The 22,293-nt window shown below is 46.8% G+C and overlaps 1 protein-coding gene across 1 annotated transcript in view; it reads left to right on the top strand.

Annotated features, from left to right (window-relative positions):
- The window catches only part of DHX37 (DEAH-box helicase 37), a 308,890-nt gene that overhangs the window by 105,502 nt on the left and 181,095 nt on the right, over positions 1 to 22,293 (top strand). The window contains exons 8-9 of the mRNA XM_086942683.1: positions 6,681 to 6,777; positions 7,488 to 7,601. Coding sequence (XP_086798809.1) covers positions 6,681 to 6,777; positions 7,488 to 7,601 — 211 coding nt within the window. The remainder of the gene's footprint in view (positions 1 to 6,680; positions 6,778 to 7,487; positions 7,602 to 22,293) is intronic.

Genomic DNA, 22,293 nt, shown 5'->3' on the forward strand with positions numbered 1-22,293 from the left:
TCCATTACCAGGATCAGTTGTGTATCGTCGGCATGTGCTATTACATGTATGCCAAAGGATGATATCAACTTTATCAGAGGTGCGGTGTAGACATTGAATAATGTTGGACTCAAGCTGGAACCTTGAGGTACTCCCGTCGACAGTGGTTTCTCACTGGAAAGGAATTCCCCCAAGGTCACCACTTGTCTCCTGTCACTGAGAAAGTTCTTTATCCACTCCAGGGCAGTGCCTTTGATGCCAGATGTTATTAGCCGGTCTATTAAGATAACGTGTGAGACCGTGTCGAAGGCCGCCGACAGATCTAATAATATCAGGACGGCCTTCTTACCTTGATCTAGGGCTGAGCGGATAGTTTCAGTAGTAAACAGGAGAGCTGATTCGGTGGAATGTTGAGTCCTGAAACCAGCTTGGTTGGGGTGCCATACTTCACTATCTTCCAAAAAGCGTGTAAGCTGTTTATTTACTATCGACTCTGTGATTTTACACAGTGCCGGGAGTAGTGAGATGGGACGTAGATTTGATAGTATAGTGGGATCAGGAAGCTGTTTTTTTGTAGAGGTTTCACTGCTGCCAGTTTCCACTCTAAGGGGATGTTAGCCGTAGACAGTGAGTTATTTACGATGTCATTTATGTCTGGGTTGACAATTTCTGCAATGAGATGCAGGAGTCCAATAGGGCATGGGTCAAATGGTGATCCCGATTTAGTTGCCAAGATGGCACGCTTTGTCTCCTCCAGACTGATTGTACGAAAGGCTGTAAACTGGGTGGCCTCCTGCCTTGTGTTATCGTCCTCGTACCTTGAACCAGGAATAGGGACCTCAAAATCTTTCGTCAGACCCTGAACCTTTTCTTCAAAGAAGTCTGCGATAGAGTCACAAAGCATTTGAGAGGGCGGAATGTCCTGCATTAGACATTTTGGTTTATTAAAATCGTTCACAATTTTAAAAATAGCTTTATGTTTGCTAATGGCTGTTTCTATTGCTGACGTGAAATACTTCGTTTTTGCCTGTTTGATTAGTGCGTGATACGCTCTCTTAATCTTTTTGTATTTACCACGTTCTATGCTGTGGTAATGTTTCCGCCAGCTACGTTCAGCTCGCCGTAGCTCCCCCTGTTTGTTTTTAAGCTCTCGGTCAAACCAAGGGGCGGATCTCTTCTTTTTCCCGGGTCTAGTTTTCGATCTTCCATGTCCGGTCATACTTTTTAGTTCAATCATCCAAGCCCTAAAAGTGTTTAGGTTTGGAGATTCTGCTAGCTTAGATCTGCATTCTCTAGCTATTGTAGTTAATTCTGGATGGTTCATAGTGACTTTCCAGTCATCTTGTCTGGCCTGGTTGCGTTCTACTGCATGCTTATTCTTACTATTAGTCTCCAGTGTAAGCGAAAAAGGTATTAATACGTGATCCGTCCATGTCTGGGGTTTCAGGTGGTCTGTTGTTAAGTTATCTAAGTTAGTGGCAATGCAGTCTATCGTGTGTCCAGCTTCATGGGTGGCTTGGGTATCACAAATTGTGAGACCCAGTACCTCCATGGTTTCCCTAAAGGAGGCAGTAGATGCTTCCGTTGTGGACTCTAGGTAAATGTTCATGTGGAAGGAATTCTGAAGCTGGATGCATCCTCCATTCACGCATATGCATTAACCACTGTTGCCCGAATGCAGTTCAGTCATTCAGCTTACTTACTATCACAGTTGCGACGGTGAGAACGGCTTGGCCGGTCACCAGTGGTGTCTGAAGCTCATGCTGACGTGACAGATATGTGATTGAGTCCTTGTGGATTTGCCATTTCAGCAGACAGGAAGTCAAGAAATGATAACCAACATAGTAAAATTGGAGTATCTAAATATCAATGGACTTAGCACATCTCCAATACTCCCCAGAAAACCTGTACATTACCCAGGTGGGCGATAAATCAGTGCCCCGGCAAAAGAGAAGTTGTCGTGATCCCCTCTGTGCAGACACACCTGCTGTCCATGACGGGCTGTAACTCTTCCTCTACACTGTGCATGTGGAAGGAATTCTGAAGCTGGATGCATCCTCCATTCACGCATATGCATTAACCACTGTTGCCCGAATGCAGTTCAGTCATTCAGCTTACTTACTATCACAGTTGCGACGGTGAGAACGGCTTGGCCGGTCACCAGTGGTGTCTGAAGCTCATGCTGACGTGACAGATATGTGATTGAGTCCTTGTGGATTTGCCATTTCAGCAGACAGGAAGTCAAGAAATGATAACCAACATAGTAAAATTGGAGTATCTAAATATCAATGGACTTAGCACATCTCCAATACTCCCCAGAAAACCTGTACATTACCCAGGTGGGCGATAAATCAGTGCCCCGGCAAAAGAGAAGTTGTCGTGAATTTTAAGACAGAAACCCATACCTTCCGCATCCTTTAATTCATGGAGTTCTGTCACCGAACAACCAAGTGTATCTCTATATATGATGGCCACTCCTCCCCCCCCATTGTTCATTACCTCTGTCAACCCTTTGAATGCCATACCCTAGAGGTAGGGCATGTACCAGATCAGGAGTACACCAAGGTTTAAGCCAATTCTCTGTAATAAAGAGACAGTCTAAGTTGTCATCGATTAAAAGGTCCTGTATATGCAGGGCATGCTTTGGCAAAGATCTAGCATTGATTAAACCAGCCTTTAGGGTATAAGTAGATGTGATAAGTGCGGAGACCTGAGACCACGTGAAAGTGCAGTGGCAATTATGGCAACTCACCGGGCCTGTCCAGTCCGAGGGATCTAATTTATTCAGGTCGCATCCGCAGTCCGATTTTAGGGCTAGTAGTTCCTGCCTACTATAACTCCCTTTAGTGGTCCCAGCAGGGTTCTTAGCCCTGTGCCCGGCCCGTGCGCGGACGGGCGCAGACGGGCTGGACTCTGGCTTGACTCCGGCGCGTCCGCTGATCGCGTCCGCTGCGCGGAGTCATGGCTGTCTATTTTTATACCGGTGACTCTCGCCCCCAAGGGAGGATAGCCCTACCCAAGATGGCCGCCGCAATAGTTCCGCCCGTGCCACCAGGTCGAACAGCCCTGAAATCGGCTGGACCCTCTGGGGGAGGCAGCGCTACGCAGGGTGAGTGCAAACCAGTGTTCAGATGGCGAGTGGGATTAAAATAATGTCTCTACCCAAAATCGGCAAAGACACCAAAGCGTTGCGCTAATTCCGCGCGCTAGTGCAGGGGGGAGAGGACACAAAGGGCGAGTGCAAACAATACAATTTTTAAAATAGCAGCAAGAGAAAAGAATGACCGCCCGGCTCAAGCCTCAGGCGAAAATAGCAGTCGATAGATCAAGGCGGCATTGAATGACGTGGGACCCAGTATCATATGCAGTCGATAGATCAAGGCGGCATTGAATAACGTGGGACCCAGTATCATATGCAGTCGATAGATCAAGGCGGCATTGAATGACGTGGGACCCAGTATCATATGCGGTCGATAGATCAAGGCGGCATTGAATGACGTGGGACCAGTATCATAAGTGGTCGATAGATCAAGGCGGCATTAAATGACGTGGGACCCAACATTATATGCAGTCGCTAGATCAAGGCGGCATTGAATGACGTGGGACCCTGTATCCTATGCAGTCGATAGATCAAGGCAGCATTGAATGGCTTGGAACTCAGTATCATATGTGGTCGATAGATCAAGGCGGCATTGAATGACGTGGGACCCTGTATCCTATGCGGTCGATAGATCAAGGCGGCATTGAATGGCTTGGGACCCAGCATCATATGCGGTCGATAGATCAAGGCGGCATTGAATGACGTGGGACCCAGTATCATATGCGGTCGATAGATCAAGGCGGCATTGAATGGCTTGGGACCCAGTATCATAAGTGGTCGATAGATCAAGGCGGCATTGAATGGCTTGGGACCCAGTATCAAATGCGGTCGATAGATCAAGGTGGCATTGAATGGCTTGGGACCCAGTATCATAAGTGGTCGATAGATCAAGGCGGCATTGAATGACGTGGGACCCAGCATCATATGCAGTCGATAGATGAAGGAGGCATTGAATGACGTGGGACCCAGCATCATATGCAGTCGATAGATGAAGGCGGCATTGAATGACGTGGGACTCAGTATCATATGCGGTCGCTAGATGAAGGCAGCATTGAATGGCTTAGGACCCAGTATCATATGCAGTCGATAGATCAAGGCGGCATTGAATGACGTGGGACTCAGTATCATATGCGGTCGATAGATCAAGGCGGCATTGAATGACGTGGGACTCAGTATCATATGCGGTCGATAGATCAAGGCGGCATTGAATGACGTGGGACCCAGCATCATATGCGGTCGATAGATCAAGGCGGCATTGAATGGCTTGGAACTCAGTATCATATGCGGTCGATAGATCAAGGCGGCATTGAATGGCTTGGGACCCAGTATCATATGCGGTCGATAGATCAAGGCGGCATTGAATGACGTGGGACCCAGTATCATATGCGGTCGATAGATCAAAGCGGCATTGAATGGCTTGGAACTCAGTATCATATGCGGTTGATAGATCAAGGCGGCATTGAATGGCTTGGAACTCAGTATCACATGCGGTCGATAGATCAAGGCGGCATTAAATGGCTTGGGTCCCAGTATCATATGCGGTCGATAGATCAAGGCGGCATTGAATAACGTGGGACCCAGTATCATATGCCGTTGATAGATCAAGGCGGCATTGAATGGCTTGGAACTCAGTATCATATGCGGTCTGTAGATCAAGGCGGCATTGAATGGCTTGGGACCCAGTATCATATGCGGTCGATAGATCAAGGCGGCATTGAATGGCTTGGGACCCAGTATCATATGCGGTCGATAGATCAAGGCGGCATTGAATGACGTGGGACCCAGTATCATATGCTGTTGATAGATCAAGGCGGCATTGAATGGCTTGGAACTCAGTATCATATGCGGTCTGTAGATCAAGGCGGCATTGAATGACGTGGGACCCAGTATCATATGCATTCGATAGATCAAGGCTGCATTGAATGATGTGGGACCCAGTATCATATGTGGTCGATAGATCAAGGCGGCATTGAATGGCTTGGGACCCAGCATCATATGCGGTCGATAGATCAAGGCAGCATTGAATGACGTGGGACCCAGTATCATAAGTGGTCGATAGATCAAGGCAGCATTGAATTACATGGGACCCAGCATCATATGCAGTCGATAGATCAAGGCGGCATTGAATGGCGTGGGATCCAGTATCATATGCGATCGATAGATGAAGACCGCATTGAATGACGTGGGACTCCGTATCATATGCGTTCGATAGATCAAGGCGGCATTGAATGGCGTGGGACCCAGTATTATATACGGTTGATATATCAAGGCTGCATTTGTTCCTTGATCTAAGAGCATCGTAATGGAGTCCGCCACCTCCAAGGAGTGCAGTCTTAGTGCTGTGCGAGGCCGGAATCCTGACTGTGAAGACTGCAACAGCTACTTGGTTGTCCACTGTCCCATTACATGGCTGAGCGACAGGCCTGTCGGGGCAGAACAGGTCATGAAGCAGGCTGACCGTCTTCTGAGAACCAGTACTGGGTTGGTGGCTGAAGAAGAGAGCAGAGGTACGGCAGAAATGGAAGGACAGGCGAGGCTGATTGATCACTCCCTCTTTCCTACCCACGCCCTGCCTCCTGCTGTCATTGAATGGCTGCCATCGAGAGCGATTATCTAATGACGGGAGAAAGAGAGGACATAGGACAACTTTGGGTCTGCTGATCATACATGTGTGATCCCCTCTGTGCAGACACACCTGCTGTCCATGACGGGCTGTAACTCTTCCTCTACACTGTGCATGTGGAAGGAATTCTGAAGCTGGATGCATCCTCCATTCACGCATATGCATTAACCACTGTTGCCCGAATGCAGTTCAGTCATTCAGCTTACTTACTATCACAGTTGCGACGGTGAGAACGGCTTGGCCGGTCACCAGTGGTGTCTGAAGCTCATGCTGACGTGACAGATATGTGATTGAGTCCTTGTGGATTTGCCATTTCAGCAGACAGGAAGTCAAGAAATGATAACCAGTTCCAAGACTCCACCATTAAAAGGTTTGTATCTTGTAAAGTGCCGAGCAGCCGCTAATGAGTACATGCTGGGGATTGTTTGATTCTATGGGAATGTGCTGAGCCTCTGGATTTCAGTGAGAATATGTTATTTCTGCTTCAACTTCTATGTATACACACACCTTATATACAGCAGATTTGTCTAGAAATGCCACACAAATAAATAAGCCATGAAAGTTTACATTGCCCACCGAATGCTGCTGTTTTGGACCGAGATGGTCCTTCCCTCCTGTACTCCCGGTCACCAGAGTAACTTATCCCGTTATATCAGCAGCCTTCGACCTGTGCACAGCCCCTCGCTCTGCATGAGGACAGGAGGTGCTCAAGGCCCCGAAGTGCCGATGGCCCTAGATCCCTATAGGAGGCAGTGCAGTCCATCCCTGCATCTCATGTGTAGGTGAAGAGAGAGTGAGAATGTTTCACTTCATCTGTATGATCCATCCTTCTGTCTAGTGGGATGAAGCCTCGGTTCGGATTGCTTGTTGAATCCTCCCTGTATTAGAAGCACTGCTCGTTAAACGTCCCACAGGTGATTGCTGAAAGTAGATCATCATAACATAACACGTCATCTTGTCTCCCTTGCTTCAATCCAGAGTGGTGTCCTATCAGATCCGATACGAAGGGAACGTCACAAGTGAGACCCGTGTGAAGTTCATGACGGACGGGGTGCTGCTGAAAGAGATTCAAAAGGTATCTTTCTCGCTCGCCTCAGACTCTGGGTGATGTTTTGTTGAATACGTCTGTGGCTGCAGGTCTGAGGAGAACTCCTGGGTCTCTGCTGGAACCACTTCTCTTCCTGTACCCAGTACCCTTCCGTGGTTCATCTGTAGAATTCAAACGTTTTAATGGGCGGATTCATAATTAAAGAATTATCAAAATATTTCAGACCTTGGTGCTAAAATAATACCCCCCTGAAGCTTTGTGCTGCTTCTCCACACACAAACACTATTGCAGTGAAATATAATTAAACCACACAGTAAGTAACATGTCAAACACAAAGTGTATACAGAATGCAAGGGGCGCCCGTATGGCCCGTATGACCCGTTGGAAGTGCAGCTAATCTGATCTCATGGTACGGGGCATGCCTTCATTATCTCCCATTGGAGTTATGAGTGGGCATTTCATGCTAATGCAGCACGAATGTGACTGAGGTCAAGGAGGTCTGCGTTGTTCGTCTGATGTCGATAGTTGCTTATCTGATATACAGCATTGCGTGTACATTGGGCCTTCGACGCTGGACGTATTGCATGGGTAAACATTGCTGGGCAGTTTGTGCTGCATGGATTTGATTGAAATTAGATTTCTTTTGAAGTGTGAGGAAAGAATTCTCATATGTGCTTACCTGCAGTAGATCTGACATTATATTTACTTAAAGTAACTTCTAAAACCATTTCTTTCAGGATTTCCTGCTTCTGAAGTACAGAGTGGTGATAATCGACGAGGCTCATGAAAGAAGCGTCTACACCGACATCCTGATCGGGCTCTTATCCCGTATTGTGCCTCTTCGTGCCAAGGTAGGCATCGCGCTCTGGAAGGACGACTTCTCCTCCCAGCCAGTGTTGTGCATCAAGTGTATCAGTGTGTCATTATTAGAAGCTGCTCGTCATGTTGCGGGTTGTGTCCCCTTGTGCAAGTTGCAGACTGTATGAACGTCATTAAAGAAGCTAGACGTCCCACCACTAGGGCATGTTATGCAGCCAAGTGGAAGCGTTTTGTTCTATACTGCCATAACGACATCAATCCTCTAGATATGTCTATTCAATACATCATAGGATACTTACTACACCTCCAAAGATGTAACTTAGCGTACACATCTATTAGACTGCATCTTGCTGCCATTGCAGCATACCTACAAAATAAACATCAAGCAGTTTTTAGAGTACCTGCCATAAAGGCTTTTATGGAAGGCCTCAAAAGAATAATTCCTCCCAGAGCACCACCTTCACCTGTGTGGAATTTAAACATTGTTCTCACATGGTTAAAGGGACCTCCCTTCGAACCTTTTCATAAATGTGAGTTGCAATTCTTAACCTGGAAAGTTGCTTTCCTAGTAGCTATTACTTCTCTCAGAAGAGTTAGTGAGCTACAAGCATTAACCATTCAAGAACTTTTTCTGCAAATGCATCATAATAAGGTTGTTATCCGTACTAATCCTAAATTCCTTCCAAAAGTCATTTCGCCCTTCCATCTAAATCAATCTGTAGACCTGCCCGTATTCTTTTCGCAGCCACAGACAGTAGCAGAAACAGCTCTTCATACTTTAGATGTCGAACGAGCATTGCTTTACTACATTGAGATAACACAACCTTTTCGCAAAACCAAACAACTTTGTGTCTTTCTCACCACCTCACAAGGGCAACCCCATATCAAAATCTCGGATAGCTAGATGGATTGTCAAATGCATACAGATTTGCTACCACAAAGCTAAACGTACATTATCTGTTCCTCCTAAAGCCCACTCTACTAGAAACATAGGGGCTTCAATGACATTTTAGGAAACATTCCCTTAGATCAGTGGTTCCCAAACTTTTGACTCCTGAGGACCCCCATTGAGTCACCACTGGAAGCCGGGGACCCTCAAGCAATTTGTATGAGTTAAATTTCAAATATTAAAACAGTAATTCGAAAAAAATACACGTGTGCACACAAAATAAATACTCTAAGTGCTAAGTATTTTGGGGCCAGATGTACAACCATTTCATTTAGCGCCTCGCAATTGGCGACACATTACGAGTGGCAAATTGCGAGTTGCTAAATGAAATGTACAACAGTGTGTTTAACACTGTTTGAGATTCCCAATGGGGGTCGCAAATTGCTAGGTTCATTAATATTAATGAGCCTCTCGCAATTTGCGAGCCCATTGGGAATGCCAGCCCTCCCAGATATGGTGGCCTGCTGGGCTCTGCAGGCCACCATGTGTGGGACAGCTTTTAAATAAAGCAGTTAAAAAAAAAATGCAGCCCCTTTAACATGCATTTAAGAAAAAAGAAAATGAAACGTTTTCGTTTCATTTTCAAAGGGCAGGCAGAGGTCCCTGGGACCACTGCCTGCCCTAAAAAATAATTTTGCATGCATTTGCAAAAGGGAAGGGGTCCCCTGGGGACCCCTTCCCATTTGCGAATGCATTACCATCTACTTGAAGTAGGTGAGAATTGAGAGTGTTGTGCGACTGCAAAACATTTGAACATGGTTTTGAGACTCACTATTTGGAAGGGAATGCCCCTTCTAAATAGCAAGTTGCAAAACCTATTAGCGAGTTGCGAACAAATTGCGACTCGCGAAATAGGCAATGTTCATGGCCCAATAGGTTTTTGCATGCGCAAACGGGTTCACGAACCCGTTCGTGCATCTAAAAACGGATCATACATCTGGCCCTTAGTATTTTATATTGAAGAAATAGCCCCTCTGTCACATGTATTTCATTTGTTTTATAGCATCTCTCATACCATTGTAGGATGTCAGAGCACTTTACATTACACACATATAGAGACATTGAATCAGACATGTAAATCAGTGTGTATATAAAATGTTTAAAGAGTGCTTGGTCTGGAAAAGCGCAAACTCAGGATTCAGAGCATAACACAGTGGCTAGCACTGACTTTAACATTAAAAATGTATTTCCACCCAAATAAATCTTTTTAGCAGCATCAGGATAATGAATAACTGGGACAAAACATAAGCTACTAACTGGTACCATGCAGTTTGCAAGCAGCTCTTTGATGACAGTTTATAGGTCCTTCTGTTACATTACGATTGTCACTTATGAAGTGCACAGTAACAAAAGAATTTCTGTGACAAAAGCAGTAACCACGAACCTATGCACATAAAATACTGCTTTTTAAAATGTATGTTATACGTTCTTTGCAGTAGGCACATTAACCCACTGTGCTATATTAGTTAAGTCAAAGTTGCCACTGAACAAAACTCCCCTCACGCTCCAGCAGGTACATTAATCACTGGCATTATCTTGACACATTTATTATTGCTGGGAAGCTGCTAATTATACTAGAAACTTTTCTGTGCTTTTAAAACTGTTGCCTACGGGCCCCCTGGAAATGTGTCACGGACTCCTGGGGGTCCGCGGACCCCAGTTTGGGAAACACTGCCTTAGATGAGATCTGCAAAGCAGCTACATGGTCTACACCGCACACATTCACTAAACACTATTGTGTAGATGTGCAACCCAAATAACAAGATACTGTGGGCCAGACTGTACTCAAAACACTGTTTCAAACTACTGCAATAGATACGGGTGGTCGCCTCTAAAAGGGGGTACTGCTATGCAATCTATGCACAGTGTGTGATCTGCAACTCCTATGCCTCAAACGGAAAATGCTACTTACCAGTATGCATCTGTTCTTGGCATGTAGAACTGCAGAGTTACACACGCCCACCCGCCTTTCCGGCTACCTTTATAGTAAATAGTAAGTAAAGTGATACTTGTATAGCGCACTACTCACCCGCAAGGGTCTCAAGGCGCTTGTACGAATACCGCTGTGGAACCCGTCCTGGCTTTCCCTGTGAGGCGTCCACTCCTGGGCACCCCTAGGGTGAAGGCCAGGCATCCTTTGCGTTGTGGGGGCCGTTGTGGAGATTAAGCAAGCTATTGCCCAGAGTTGCAGAGTGGGACTCCATGATTTGAATAGGCACTGAGGCGAGAATTATCAGGTCTGTGGAATTTTGAGCCCAAGACCCGCCGAGGCGGGGAATTGAACCCTGGTCCCGGGCTAGACCTCTGCATCAGGGTATGCCGCTCTAACCATTGAAAATTGCAAAAAACACAGTTGATGGACAGAATGTTGAACAATGTCATACATTCACCCCAGTACAAGGATCTGGGCCTAAATCCATCGTTTTTTTGCACTCCACACCACCCTGGGTTAGACACTGGCTACATGCAAATCAGCTCTGACCCTGTGCCTCATGGGAACAGTCCAGTCCGAACTACCAAGCCATGTCTTTCCCAGACCGGAATCAAGCATCCAAGGACCGGTTTCTGGCTATCAGGCTTCTTCAGCCTGGATAGCTTGACTCCAGTGGTGTGGAGAGCCTGGGACTCACGTCTGAGTATACCCAGCACACTCGGGGTGAAAATTGCAAAAAACACAGTTGATGGACAGAATGTAGAACAATGTCATACATTCACCCCAGTACAAGGATCTGGGCCTAAATCCATCGTTTTTTTGCACTCCACACCACCCTGGGTTAGACACTGGCTATATGCAAATCAGCTCTGACCCTGTGCCTCATGGGAACAGTCCAGTCCGAACTACCAAGCCATGTCTTTCCCAGACCGGAATCAAGCATCCAAGGACCGGTTTCTGGCTATCAGCCTTCTTCAGCCTGGATAGCTTGACTCCAGTGGTGTGGAGAGCCTGGGACTCACCCCCGCACACTCGGGGTGAACATTGCAAAAAACAGTCTCTTACATGGAAAGTGGCTTTTCTAATAGCCATCACATCGCTACGAAGAGTCAGTGAGCTTCAAGCCCTGACAATTCAAGAGCCCTTCCTACAAATTCATGCTAATAGGGTAGTGCTGCGCACCAACCCCAAATTCATGCCTAAGGTGGTCTCGCAGTTCCACATTAATCAAACCATAGAACTGTCAGTTTTCTTTCCAAACCCAGATTCAGTGGCAGACCGAGCACTGCACACCTTAGATGTCAAAATAGCTCTCCTGTATTACATCGACTGGACACAAGACTTTAGAAAGACTAAACAACTGTTTGTTGCCTTCTCTCCACAACACAAAGGCAACCCTATTTCCAAATCAGGTATAGCCAGATGGATTGTTAAATGCATACAAATCTGTTATCAAAAGGCTAAACACACTTTAACAGTTCCCCCAAGAGCGCATTCCACATGCAAGCTAGGGGCATCCATGGCTTTCCTAGGTAACATTCCTCTAGAGGATATATGTAGAGCAGCCACATGGACCACCATACATACATTTACCAAACACTACTGCGTAGATGTACACTCCAAACAGCAAGCCGCTGTAGGACAGGCTGTTCTCAGAACTCTCTTTCAGACTGCTGCAGCTGGCACGGGCAACCGCCGCTAAGGAGGTAACTGCTATTTATTCTATGCACAGATATGAATTCAGCAGCCCACATGCCTCGAACGGAATATGATACTTACCAGTATGCATCTGTTCTTGGCATGTAGGGCTGCTGACATTCATATCGCCCGCCCTCCTCCCCGGTGCCTGTCGCAGCTGTAGCACTCAAAATCATTTTCAGGCATGGTCATCACTTTCAGTATTACACTCCATCTCTGCCACAATGGCGAAAAACAATCTGGGGATGGAGAGGATGCCCATGCGCACTGTAGTCCAGGGGAGGAGCCACCTATCTCGTGATACTTCGAAGACTCTTCCAGGACAACAATGTGCAATCATCCGGACCCAACACTAGGCGGCGATCTATGCACAGATATGAATGTCAGCAGCCCTACATGCCAAGAACAGATGCATACTGGTAAGTAGCATATTCCTTCCTTCGGCGCGCAATCCTCACCCAGTTCGACCGTATTGTTTCAATCACGCTTCACATCAACGCGATTCCCTACCACTTCGAAGTCTTTGATTCCGGTCGTCGACGAAGGCCTTCGGGCCTACCTAGGCATCACTTTCTGGCTCATGGAAAGGACGTCATTCAAAAAGTGTCCTCAATGTGGGTCGAAGTTTCCCCACACCGACCTACATGATGTGTGCAACCTTTACCTTTCACCGGAGCACGAGGCCAAAGACTGTTTGGCGTGTGCCTCATTCCGCTCCAAGAAGACCATTCGGGACCGACTAGCTCGAAGAACTATGGCTCGCTCGTCAGCTTCGATCCTCGACCACATCTTCGAAGAAGGCGTCGACGTGCCAGAACTCCAGCACGCCGAGGAGAGTATCGGATCTTCAGATGCCGAAGACTCCCAACGTCGAGGAAGTCACTCCAGCTCAACAGGTCGTAAGTAAGACCGTCGACCCCACCCCTTCCTCAACACCCTCAAAAAAGGCTTTGGTCACAACCTCACCTTCGGGCTCGGGTGCACACCGAGAGACTGCGAGAGACTGCTTCCAACGCTCGGCCTTTGGGCCGGGAAAGAAGCCCATAAAGCCTTCAAGCGGCCCGGGCTCAAGCCAGCCTACTTCCGGTGCCGACCCAGTACCGACAAGACACACACCCTGTAAGTTGGCCGAAAATTTAGATGCCAAAGGATGTGCCCTGCTCACAGGAACTTTTTACACCGGATCCACTCCAAAAAACTCTTGTAAAGGATCCTAAAACTAAACAATTAACTCTCAGCTCTAAAAAGAGACCACTTGAGGCGCCAGCACCTCCTCCCCCTGCAAAGAAGAGAGACATTGCAACCTCTCCATTAAGGGTCCCTTCTCCACCACCTGCCCATACTGTTCCTCCTCCTACACCACATCATTCACCTACACCATCTCCTAATCCAGACGATGATGTACACACAGATTCTGATTATGAATGTGGGCGTGCACATTACCCAGCACGGACTAATAGTCCCCCTCAGTCACCTAATCCATGGGATGATTACAACACCCCTGATGTGCCTTACGTCCCACACGATGATGTATACCCTTCCAAACCTTCCCCACCAGAGGACACCATAGGTTTCAACCTACTAGTACAAAGGGCTGCACAATATCATGGGGTAGACTCACACACTGATGCGGTGGAGGAAGACTTCCTATTAGACACTTTTGACAACACACAAAGGTCTACTGCCATTTTACCAATGCTCAAGGGCGTTATCAAGCACGCAAAAGAGGTTTTTAAAGACCCAGTTAGAGCTAGGGTCCTCAATCCTCGCATTGAGAAACAATAGCTGCCCCTGCAGACCCTGTTTATAATAAAGGCCCAGCACAATTGGATTCTTTAGTGGTGTCCAATGCACGTAAACGTGCTAATTCCAAAACAGGGGAAGCCTTACCACCAGACAAAGAATCTAAGCTCCTTGACGCCTCCGGCAAAAGAACTGCGGCACAAGCAGCTAGCATCTGGCGCATTGCCAACACCCAAGCCTTGCTGGCAAGATACGACCGGGCACATTATGATGAACTAGAGTCCCTAATGCAGCACCTACCAGACAAATAAAAAAACAGGGCTAATGAACTTATACAAGAAGGTAAAAATATCACTAATACTTCCATCCGTTGTGCCCTGGACGCTGCAGATACTGTCTCAAGGGCAATCAATACCAGCACCTTACTACGTAGACATGCCTGGCTACGTATTTCAGGTTTTAAACCTGAGGTACAAAACTCCATCCTTAATCAGCCATTTGATGAGACACATTTATGTGGTCCTAATGTTGACGTGTCTTTGGAACAAATGAAGAAAGACACCAATACAGCAAAATCCATGGGAGACTTGCAGCTCCAAGCTCCCAGACGTTCTTTTTGTCGCTCACCGTACAGAGGCAACACAAGAGGCTACTCCTTAGAAAGTCCCTCCTCTTCCTACAAAACCGCTGGCCAATCCACATTCACCAAGGGCTACCAGAGAGGGGATTACAGGGGTAACCACAACAAAGGCAGAGGCAAAACTAACAACTCCCGCTCTGCCTCTACCCCTACCGAATGACTTTCCTCCCCTTCCCTCCCAACATTCCACTCCTCGAGGGGGGGGGGGGGGGGTAAGACTGCAACAATTCCTTCCTGCCTCAATCAACATCACATCAGACAGGTGGGTTCGACAAATTATTCAGTCAGGTTACTGTCTAGAACTAACACCTACCCCCCCAAACATCCCACCCAAACAGTGTCCAATTTCACGAGAACATCTATCACTGTTAAAACAAGAAGTAATATCTTTTCTACAAAAAAGTGCAATAGAACCAGTTCCTCTGCACCAGCAAAACAAGGGAGTTTACTCACTATACTTTCTTATCCCAAAGAAAGACGGCTCTCTAAGGCCTATTCTGGACCACAGACCGCTAAACATATACATCCAGTCAGACCATTTTCACATGGTCACACTCCAGCAAGTCCTTCCTCTCTTGTTACAAGACAACTTCCTGGCTACTCTAGACCTCAAGGACCCATACTTCCACATTCCCATTCACAAAGCTCACAGGAAGTATCTCAGATTTGTATTAGACGGGCATCACTATCAATTCAAAGTACTTCCATTCTGAGTCACAACAGCACCAAGGGTGTTCACCAAGTGCTTGGCAGTAGTGGCAGCACATTTACGAAGACAGCACATCCATGTCTTCCCGTACCTCGACGACTGGCTCCTAAAAGCCAGCTCACTCAATCAATGCGTAAAACACACCCATGCCACCATCCAGCTATTCCACAACTTGGGGTTCACAATAAACCACACCAAGTCTCATCTACAGACATCCAAAGTACAACAGTACCTCGGTGCCACAATAAACACCTCAACAGCGCTAGCTTATCCCACCCCAGCAAGGATAGCCAGCATGCAAACTCTCCTAACAAAGTTTCAGCTACAACACTCCCTCCCAGCACAAGTGTTCATGCAACTCATAGGGATTATGGCTCTTGCATTTTCCTAGTGCCCCATGCAAGACTTCAAATGCGTCCGCTACAAGAGTGCCTATCACGTCAATGGAACCAGGCTTAAGGTCACTTAACAGACCTAGTGTTGGTAGATGGTCGGACTCATCGCTCTCTGCAGTGGTGGAACACAAAAAACCTTTCCAATGGACGACCGTTCCTAGAGCCAGTTCCTCAGATAATCTTGACAGTGGACGCATCTGTCTCCGGCAGGGGAGCCCACCCACTGCAACACACCATGCAAGGCAGGTGGACACCGCAACAAAAATTACTCCATATCAATCATCTGGAGTTACTAGCTATATTCATCAGAGTACCTGCCATTAAAGCCTTTATGGAAGGGCTTAAGAGAATAATTCCTCCCAGAGCACCACCTTCACCTGTGTGGAATTTAAACGTTGGTCTCACATGGCTAATGGGGCCTCCCTTCTAACCCCTACACAAATGTGAATTACAATTTATAACCTGGAAGGTTGCGTTCTTAGTAGCTATTACGTCTCTGCGCAGTTAGTGAACTACAAGCGCTAACCATTCAAGAACCCTTTTTGCAAATGCATCAGAATAAGGTCGTTCTCCGTACTAATCCAAAATTCCTGCCCAAGGTCCTTTCTCCCTTCCACCTCAATCAATCTGCGGAACTGCTCGTTTTCTTCTCGCAACCACAGACAGTCGCAGAAAGAGCTCTTCACACATTAGATGTCAAAAGAGCGTTGCTATACTACATAGAGAGGACACAACCCTTTTGTAAGACAAAACAACTTTTTGTGTCTTTCTCACCACCACACAAGGGAAATCCCATTTCAAAATCTGGGATAGCTAGATCGATTGTCAAATGCATACAGATTTGTTACCACAAAGCTAAATGTAAGTTATCTGTTCCTCCTAAAGCCCACTCTAATAGAAAGACAGGGGCTTCAATGGCATTTTTAGGGAACATTCCCCTAGATGACATATGCAGAGCTGCTACATGGTCTACACCGCACACATTCACAAAACACTATTGTGTAGAGGTGCAAACAAAACAACAAGCTAATGTGGGCCAGGCTGTTCTCAAAACATTATTTCAAACTACTGCAACAGATGAGGGTGGTCGCAGCTAAGGTGGGTACTGCTATACAATCTATGCACGGTGTGCAATCTGCAGCTCATATCCCTCGAACGGAAAATGCTACTTACCAGTGCATCTGTTCTTGGCATGTAGAGCTGCAGAGTTGCACACGCGCACCGGCCTCCCCGGCTACCTTTATCTGTTCCAGTATTATCTTAATTAGATACAGCTTACATGAGCATCCTTCCTGTTTCTTACCAAACTCCATCATTCCCCTGCTGGCGAAAAACAATCTAAGGATACAGCCGATGCCCATGCGCACTATTGTCCAAAGGAGGAGTCGCCTATCCCGTGACTTCCAAAGACTTTTCAGGACAAAAACAACTGCAAACATCCGGGCCCAACACTAGGTGGCGATCTATGCACAGTGTGTAACTCTGCAGCTCTTCATGCCAAGAACAGATGCATACTGGCAAGTAGCATTTTCCTTGAGGTGTACTATAAAGAGCCAGCTTCCTACAGGTTTTTGTTTATTTTTCCCAGAAAGCTTTGTGGCTTGAACTTCATCCTGGCTTCCGATGGCTGCCACTGTAGTGCAGGAGTCCTGTGATCCTGCTGCTTAGATTAAGGCTCATTCTACCTTGTTTATCCTGGGGATGAGCTTTTTGGGAAAACCAATGTGAATGATGTTACTGTAGTCCATGAAAGATATGATGAAGGTCGTAGCCAGATCCGTCTGGTGGTCTGTTGGGAGTAATGAAATGAAGCCAGAGTCAAAAGTTTATCCCTTAAACCACTGCATAGACTCGTGGAATAAACAATAGTTCTTAGCGTATCTTCAGGTTCGTAGTTTGCGGGCTGGTCATAGGGGGAGTCTCAAGACTTGAGGGACATCTATGTTCGCATGGATTTCCTGCTGGCTAGTATGAGGCTGTAGTAATTGGCCAATTGCCACAAAGTTTACAAGAGGCTGTATCAATAATGGTCAGTGGGTTGAAGGCCCATGCTGGCAGTCCACTGCTTTGCATGTGAGCACAGGGTGCCCGGACCTGGCGCTTCACGTCAGCACTTGTTATGATGTCCCACACTACATCACCTTCCTTCGCATCTCATCCTTGTTGTTGTACATTATGGCCTTGTGAGGCCCCTTCTAGTGATGAGTAAAGTAGCTGTATCTTAGAACAAGCATTTGTCTTGCAATCGGTCTCGCCCTTGGGACTTTATATGTTTTTACCTATGCAGCACATTAGCCTGGGCACGGACACATCTCCTGTTCTTTAACCCCTTCCAAGCTGATGACGAGCTGGGCTCGTCATGGCCTAGCCTCCTCGCACGCTGATGACGAGCCCAGCTCGTCATGAATAATGTAAAATAGCAATTCCCAGCACAGAAGGGGAATTGCCTTAGCAGCCATGGAGTTAACATGAAATGAAAGTAAGCACCAAACTGCGTGACACGCCAGGTATGGGACCACATGGAGAGAAATATTGCCTTTCACTGGGAAATGGTACAGTCCGAAGCTCTGTTTTAATATAAAATCAGGGCCTTGGGTGGTCATATCACTGAAAATACAATATTTGAAAAAAATATTGTCTACGGGTGCACATGGAAGAATATTTCTATGGACTGGAATCTAGAGAATGCTAAAGTGATTCTGGTATTTTACTGACCTCTGCTGGTTGTTTTCTATAAAGACAGGTAAATAGAGGCAGTTGAACATAAAAAAAAGTCTGTAAGCGGAAGCAGACAAATCCTAGGGCTGATCTCCAGAGCCCACAAAGTGCATACACATATAAGTATATACAAGAGGCCTCGAATGCTCGACCTAAAAAGCAAGTGCATAACTTCAGTATATTGGCCAATCACCACGTGGCTTTCTCAAAGTAGTGCGATGATTGGCCAGTGTATTAAAGACCCAGGTGGCCTCCCCACAGAACTGTATGTGAGCACACGGTTTCAAGGCCTGTTTTGTAAGTAAACTGTGTGCATAAGCATGGATGGGGTGATGGGCACACACTGCTTGATCACAGGGACATCTGCTTTGTGGCTGTATGTCAATTACCACGAAAGCAGCTTTATGTCCCAGGAGCAAAGGGTGAAGCTTTCCCAGTTGGCCTAAAGAGCGTCAGTCCTCCGTAAGAAGAGCTTGCGCCACCCATCAATAAAAGTATGTGCTGCCGTGACCCTGGCAGCAATGTCTTAGCCCAGACTATGATGCCTGTAACATTTTTCTGCAAATTATTTTTGTCTAGTCACAAAAATGGAATTGCTCCAGTTTCAAAAGTTGAAATGTTATGAGCTGTAAAGCAGTTGTTTTTTTCTCTTAGATTGTCTTGATGCATTGTAATACTTTTCCAAGCAGCAGAGATATTATATTTTGAATTTTTATTAAACTATGAAAAAAGTGATATATATACATATTTGTTTAAAGTGATGTGCTTCTAAAATGAATGGTGTTATCGTATTAAAGGTGTGTATTAATTTCCAGACTTTTATCGTTGTTATATTGGTTGCAATTTTGAACGGAAGTAAAGTAAACTAGACTTGAGTTTATTTCGATATTCATCTTTGGTCCTGCGAGGCCCATCGTAAAGGAGCGGATACTGCAGGCCGTGGATAACATTCTACATTCTTCAGGATGTGAGCACCTCCTGTGTCTGACTGGCTCCGGTGGCTAACAGCACACCCACAGCCAGAATACCAGCAGTGGAAAAAGAAAGAAAAGCTAGGCAAAGGGCCTTCTCCATCTGTCCACACACTATCTCATATAACCTGCTTTTAGCCTTCAGGATCGAGCCCATGCCCGAATCCTGCTCCAGTTTAGGAAAGAGTTGAGGACTCCTCTCTTGAAAGGTCACTGCGTCATGTTGCAGTATCAGTCCACTTCTGCTCCGAGAACCCCAAATCCTCTCATCATTCATTGACTACGTCTTTGCATTTTACACTGTACAGCACTCCACTGCCTTTTGGCTAGGTTAATGCTGTACTGATTCCATACATCTAAATATCTCTGGCATGATGCATCTTACAAGGGCACTAGCCAGTCTAAACTGCATGGCCCAAGGCCCAATCACTGGCTCTGTCGCAAAATACCAATAATAGAAGCGCACATGTCCCTAAGACCATGCGCACTTACGCACCGAGAATCATAGAAGCCATTATCCAATGCGTGTACATCGGCATCCCGGCTGTACATCTAAAGCTTTTTAAGATTGATAGCTCAAGATCCCAAAAACCTTGGCCACCCAGAAGCAACTCAATCCTCCCAACTGGCCTGTTAGACGAGGCTCTGAACTGCCACCAACCACACGACCTCAGCTACTAACCAAGGATATGACCCCCAGCTGGTTGGCAGGATGTGCTAGACTTTGACAAGGACAGGAAAGAGCTCCCGTGTGTTGCACAAATGCCAATGAAGTTGGCACAGATTTAATGCACCGTAGTCTTCGACCCTGTTCAGTTAGGGACGCCCAGGCTTGAATAACATATTTATGGCTCTATGCAGCTGCTCTTATGTGTAGAACAATGAATCCTTTTCTAAAATATGAATGCAGTTTTTTCTGACTTGCCCAGCAGTCAAACAGACCTATTTAACAATAGACTTAGAGCAGGCAGTGGGTCCACCCCTTTAAGCCATCAGCTTTCTTATATCGCCTCTGTTAGCCATGGGCTTGAAATGCTATATATCACGTCTTGACTCAGCCCAGTTCAGCATTCACCTCACATCAAGTGCTATTGACTGTGTGGGTGTGTTCTTCAGCCTCAGCTCGAGCGCTTGCATTGGACAAGTGAGCATTGAAGCCATCTTAAGCACATCTACTCGGCACTGGTCTTTACGAGTTTCCCAGCTACATGATGGCTTCACTGAAACCAAAGGTGTTTTGTATCAAACACCTTGTCTTAATAAATCTCTACTGATGCCAGTACAAGAGTTATTATAACATGCACCCAGTGGGTATCTTAGAGGTGCCCCCTAAAAACAACTACCACTGTCTAGTGTGCTGGCTGGCTGGCATCGTCCAGCCTGCCACCACTGACATGTTTCCGACGCCCTGAAGATGAGAGCCCACGCTCTCCGAGGCCAGAAAACATGCCTGCTCCGGAGGAAGGTGTTCACACCTCCTCTAGCAGAATGGCATTGATTGAGCACATCATGGCTGGGGCTTCGAAGGCGTCGCCTCCTTTGATATGTGACCCTGGCTTCCCCAGACATGGGAGATGACACTTTGTGCCCTGAGGTCCATTTGGCACCAGGACAGGCGGCAAATTAGCTGTGCATTAGGTGTGTTGCGCCACCAGGCTAATCACACTCCTAAGGTAGGCTGCCTAATGTGCTCCCCGAAAGAAGGGTTCAACCATCTTGTTTTTGGTGTAATTAGGAATTCTGGGACAGGGTTATGCCCTCTTCGCACAGGAAGTGGTCTTAAAGGGGGTATTTTGACCCCACCTGTAAGTAGCCATTGGCTAATACCCTTCAGTTCCATGTCCGAGTCGTCTGCCTGAAAAAGAATGACAAAGAACAGCCAAAGACTTGAGAACTGTGGACCAATATCTACCTTGGCTCAAATCTCTGCCCGACTGCTACTCTCCGGACAATCACCGACACAGTCTCATCCTGAAGCGGAACAGCCTTTCCAAACCGTTAGAGGTCTTCCCAGCACTTTCTCGACCCCGCAGCATCTCCCTTGGAGTGGAGGAGCCACTTCACTGCATCGGCACGCATCGAATGCTGTTACCCAATACAGTATTCTATCGACCTCCGGGCTGATCGAGGGAGCAGCACCCCAGCAAGAGTTTGTTGTGCTCCAGGAGGTCAGATCTGTCTCCCCACCAAGTTTGGAGTCACCAGGACCTCCAGGAGCTGCCCTGCACCATCACCTAGGTTACTGTCCCCTTGCCGCGGCCAAGGCTTGTTCATATTCCAGCCTGCCCTACCAACAAGGGACATCAGCATCACCAAGGCCAGCACCGAGAGTGACCCTGTTGTCCTGTTCTGTCCCCATCTCCAGGTCGACCTAACAGCTGAGCACCTCCAACGCAAGTGCCCCACTGAACAAAACAACTCTGCACCCGAGCCACACAGCTCGAGTTTGAGCCTGGTGACCGTGCACCCTTGCCCCAGAGACCCTCAAGAACTGCGCCCCCCTTTGGGTTCTGACTGACTTGTCCTCAGGTCTCCACTTGCAGAGTGTTTCTTACAGGCCAGAAGAACTATCCTGTAACTATATCGCAAGTACCCCTATGCTGTGTATCTTTCTCCCTAATCTTGTAGATCTTGGTGTCTAAATTATTATAAACGTTTGTTATTTTTCTAAATTGGTGTCTGATTCCCTTATTGAGTGTGTCTAATTTATTGGCTCTGTGTGCGCAACAAATGCCTGATACTCCCTTCTGCTAATTCTAAGGCTGCTCGACCGCACATAGAGCCCCCTGGGACTGCTAGAGCGAGCCCCTGCACACTAAGGGGCACCAGACTCTGTACAGTGACCTCCTTTTGGGAAACTATATAGAGAGCCAGCTTCCTGCACCTTCAATTCTGTCAAAAGAAGATCAGGTTTCAATGGAGCCTTCTTGTTCTCCTTCCTTTCTTTGTCATAGAAATGAAAGAAGGA

Source organism: Lissotriton vulgaris, chromosome 11, assembly GCF_964263255.1.
Source record: "Lissotriton vulgaris chromosome 11, aLisVul1.2, whole genome shotgun sequence".
NCBI classification, from domain to species: Eukaryota; Metazoa; Chordata; class Amphibia; order Caudata; family Salamandridae; genus Lissotriton; species Lissotriton vulgaris.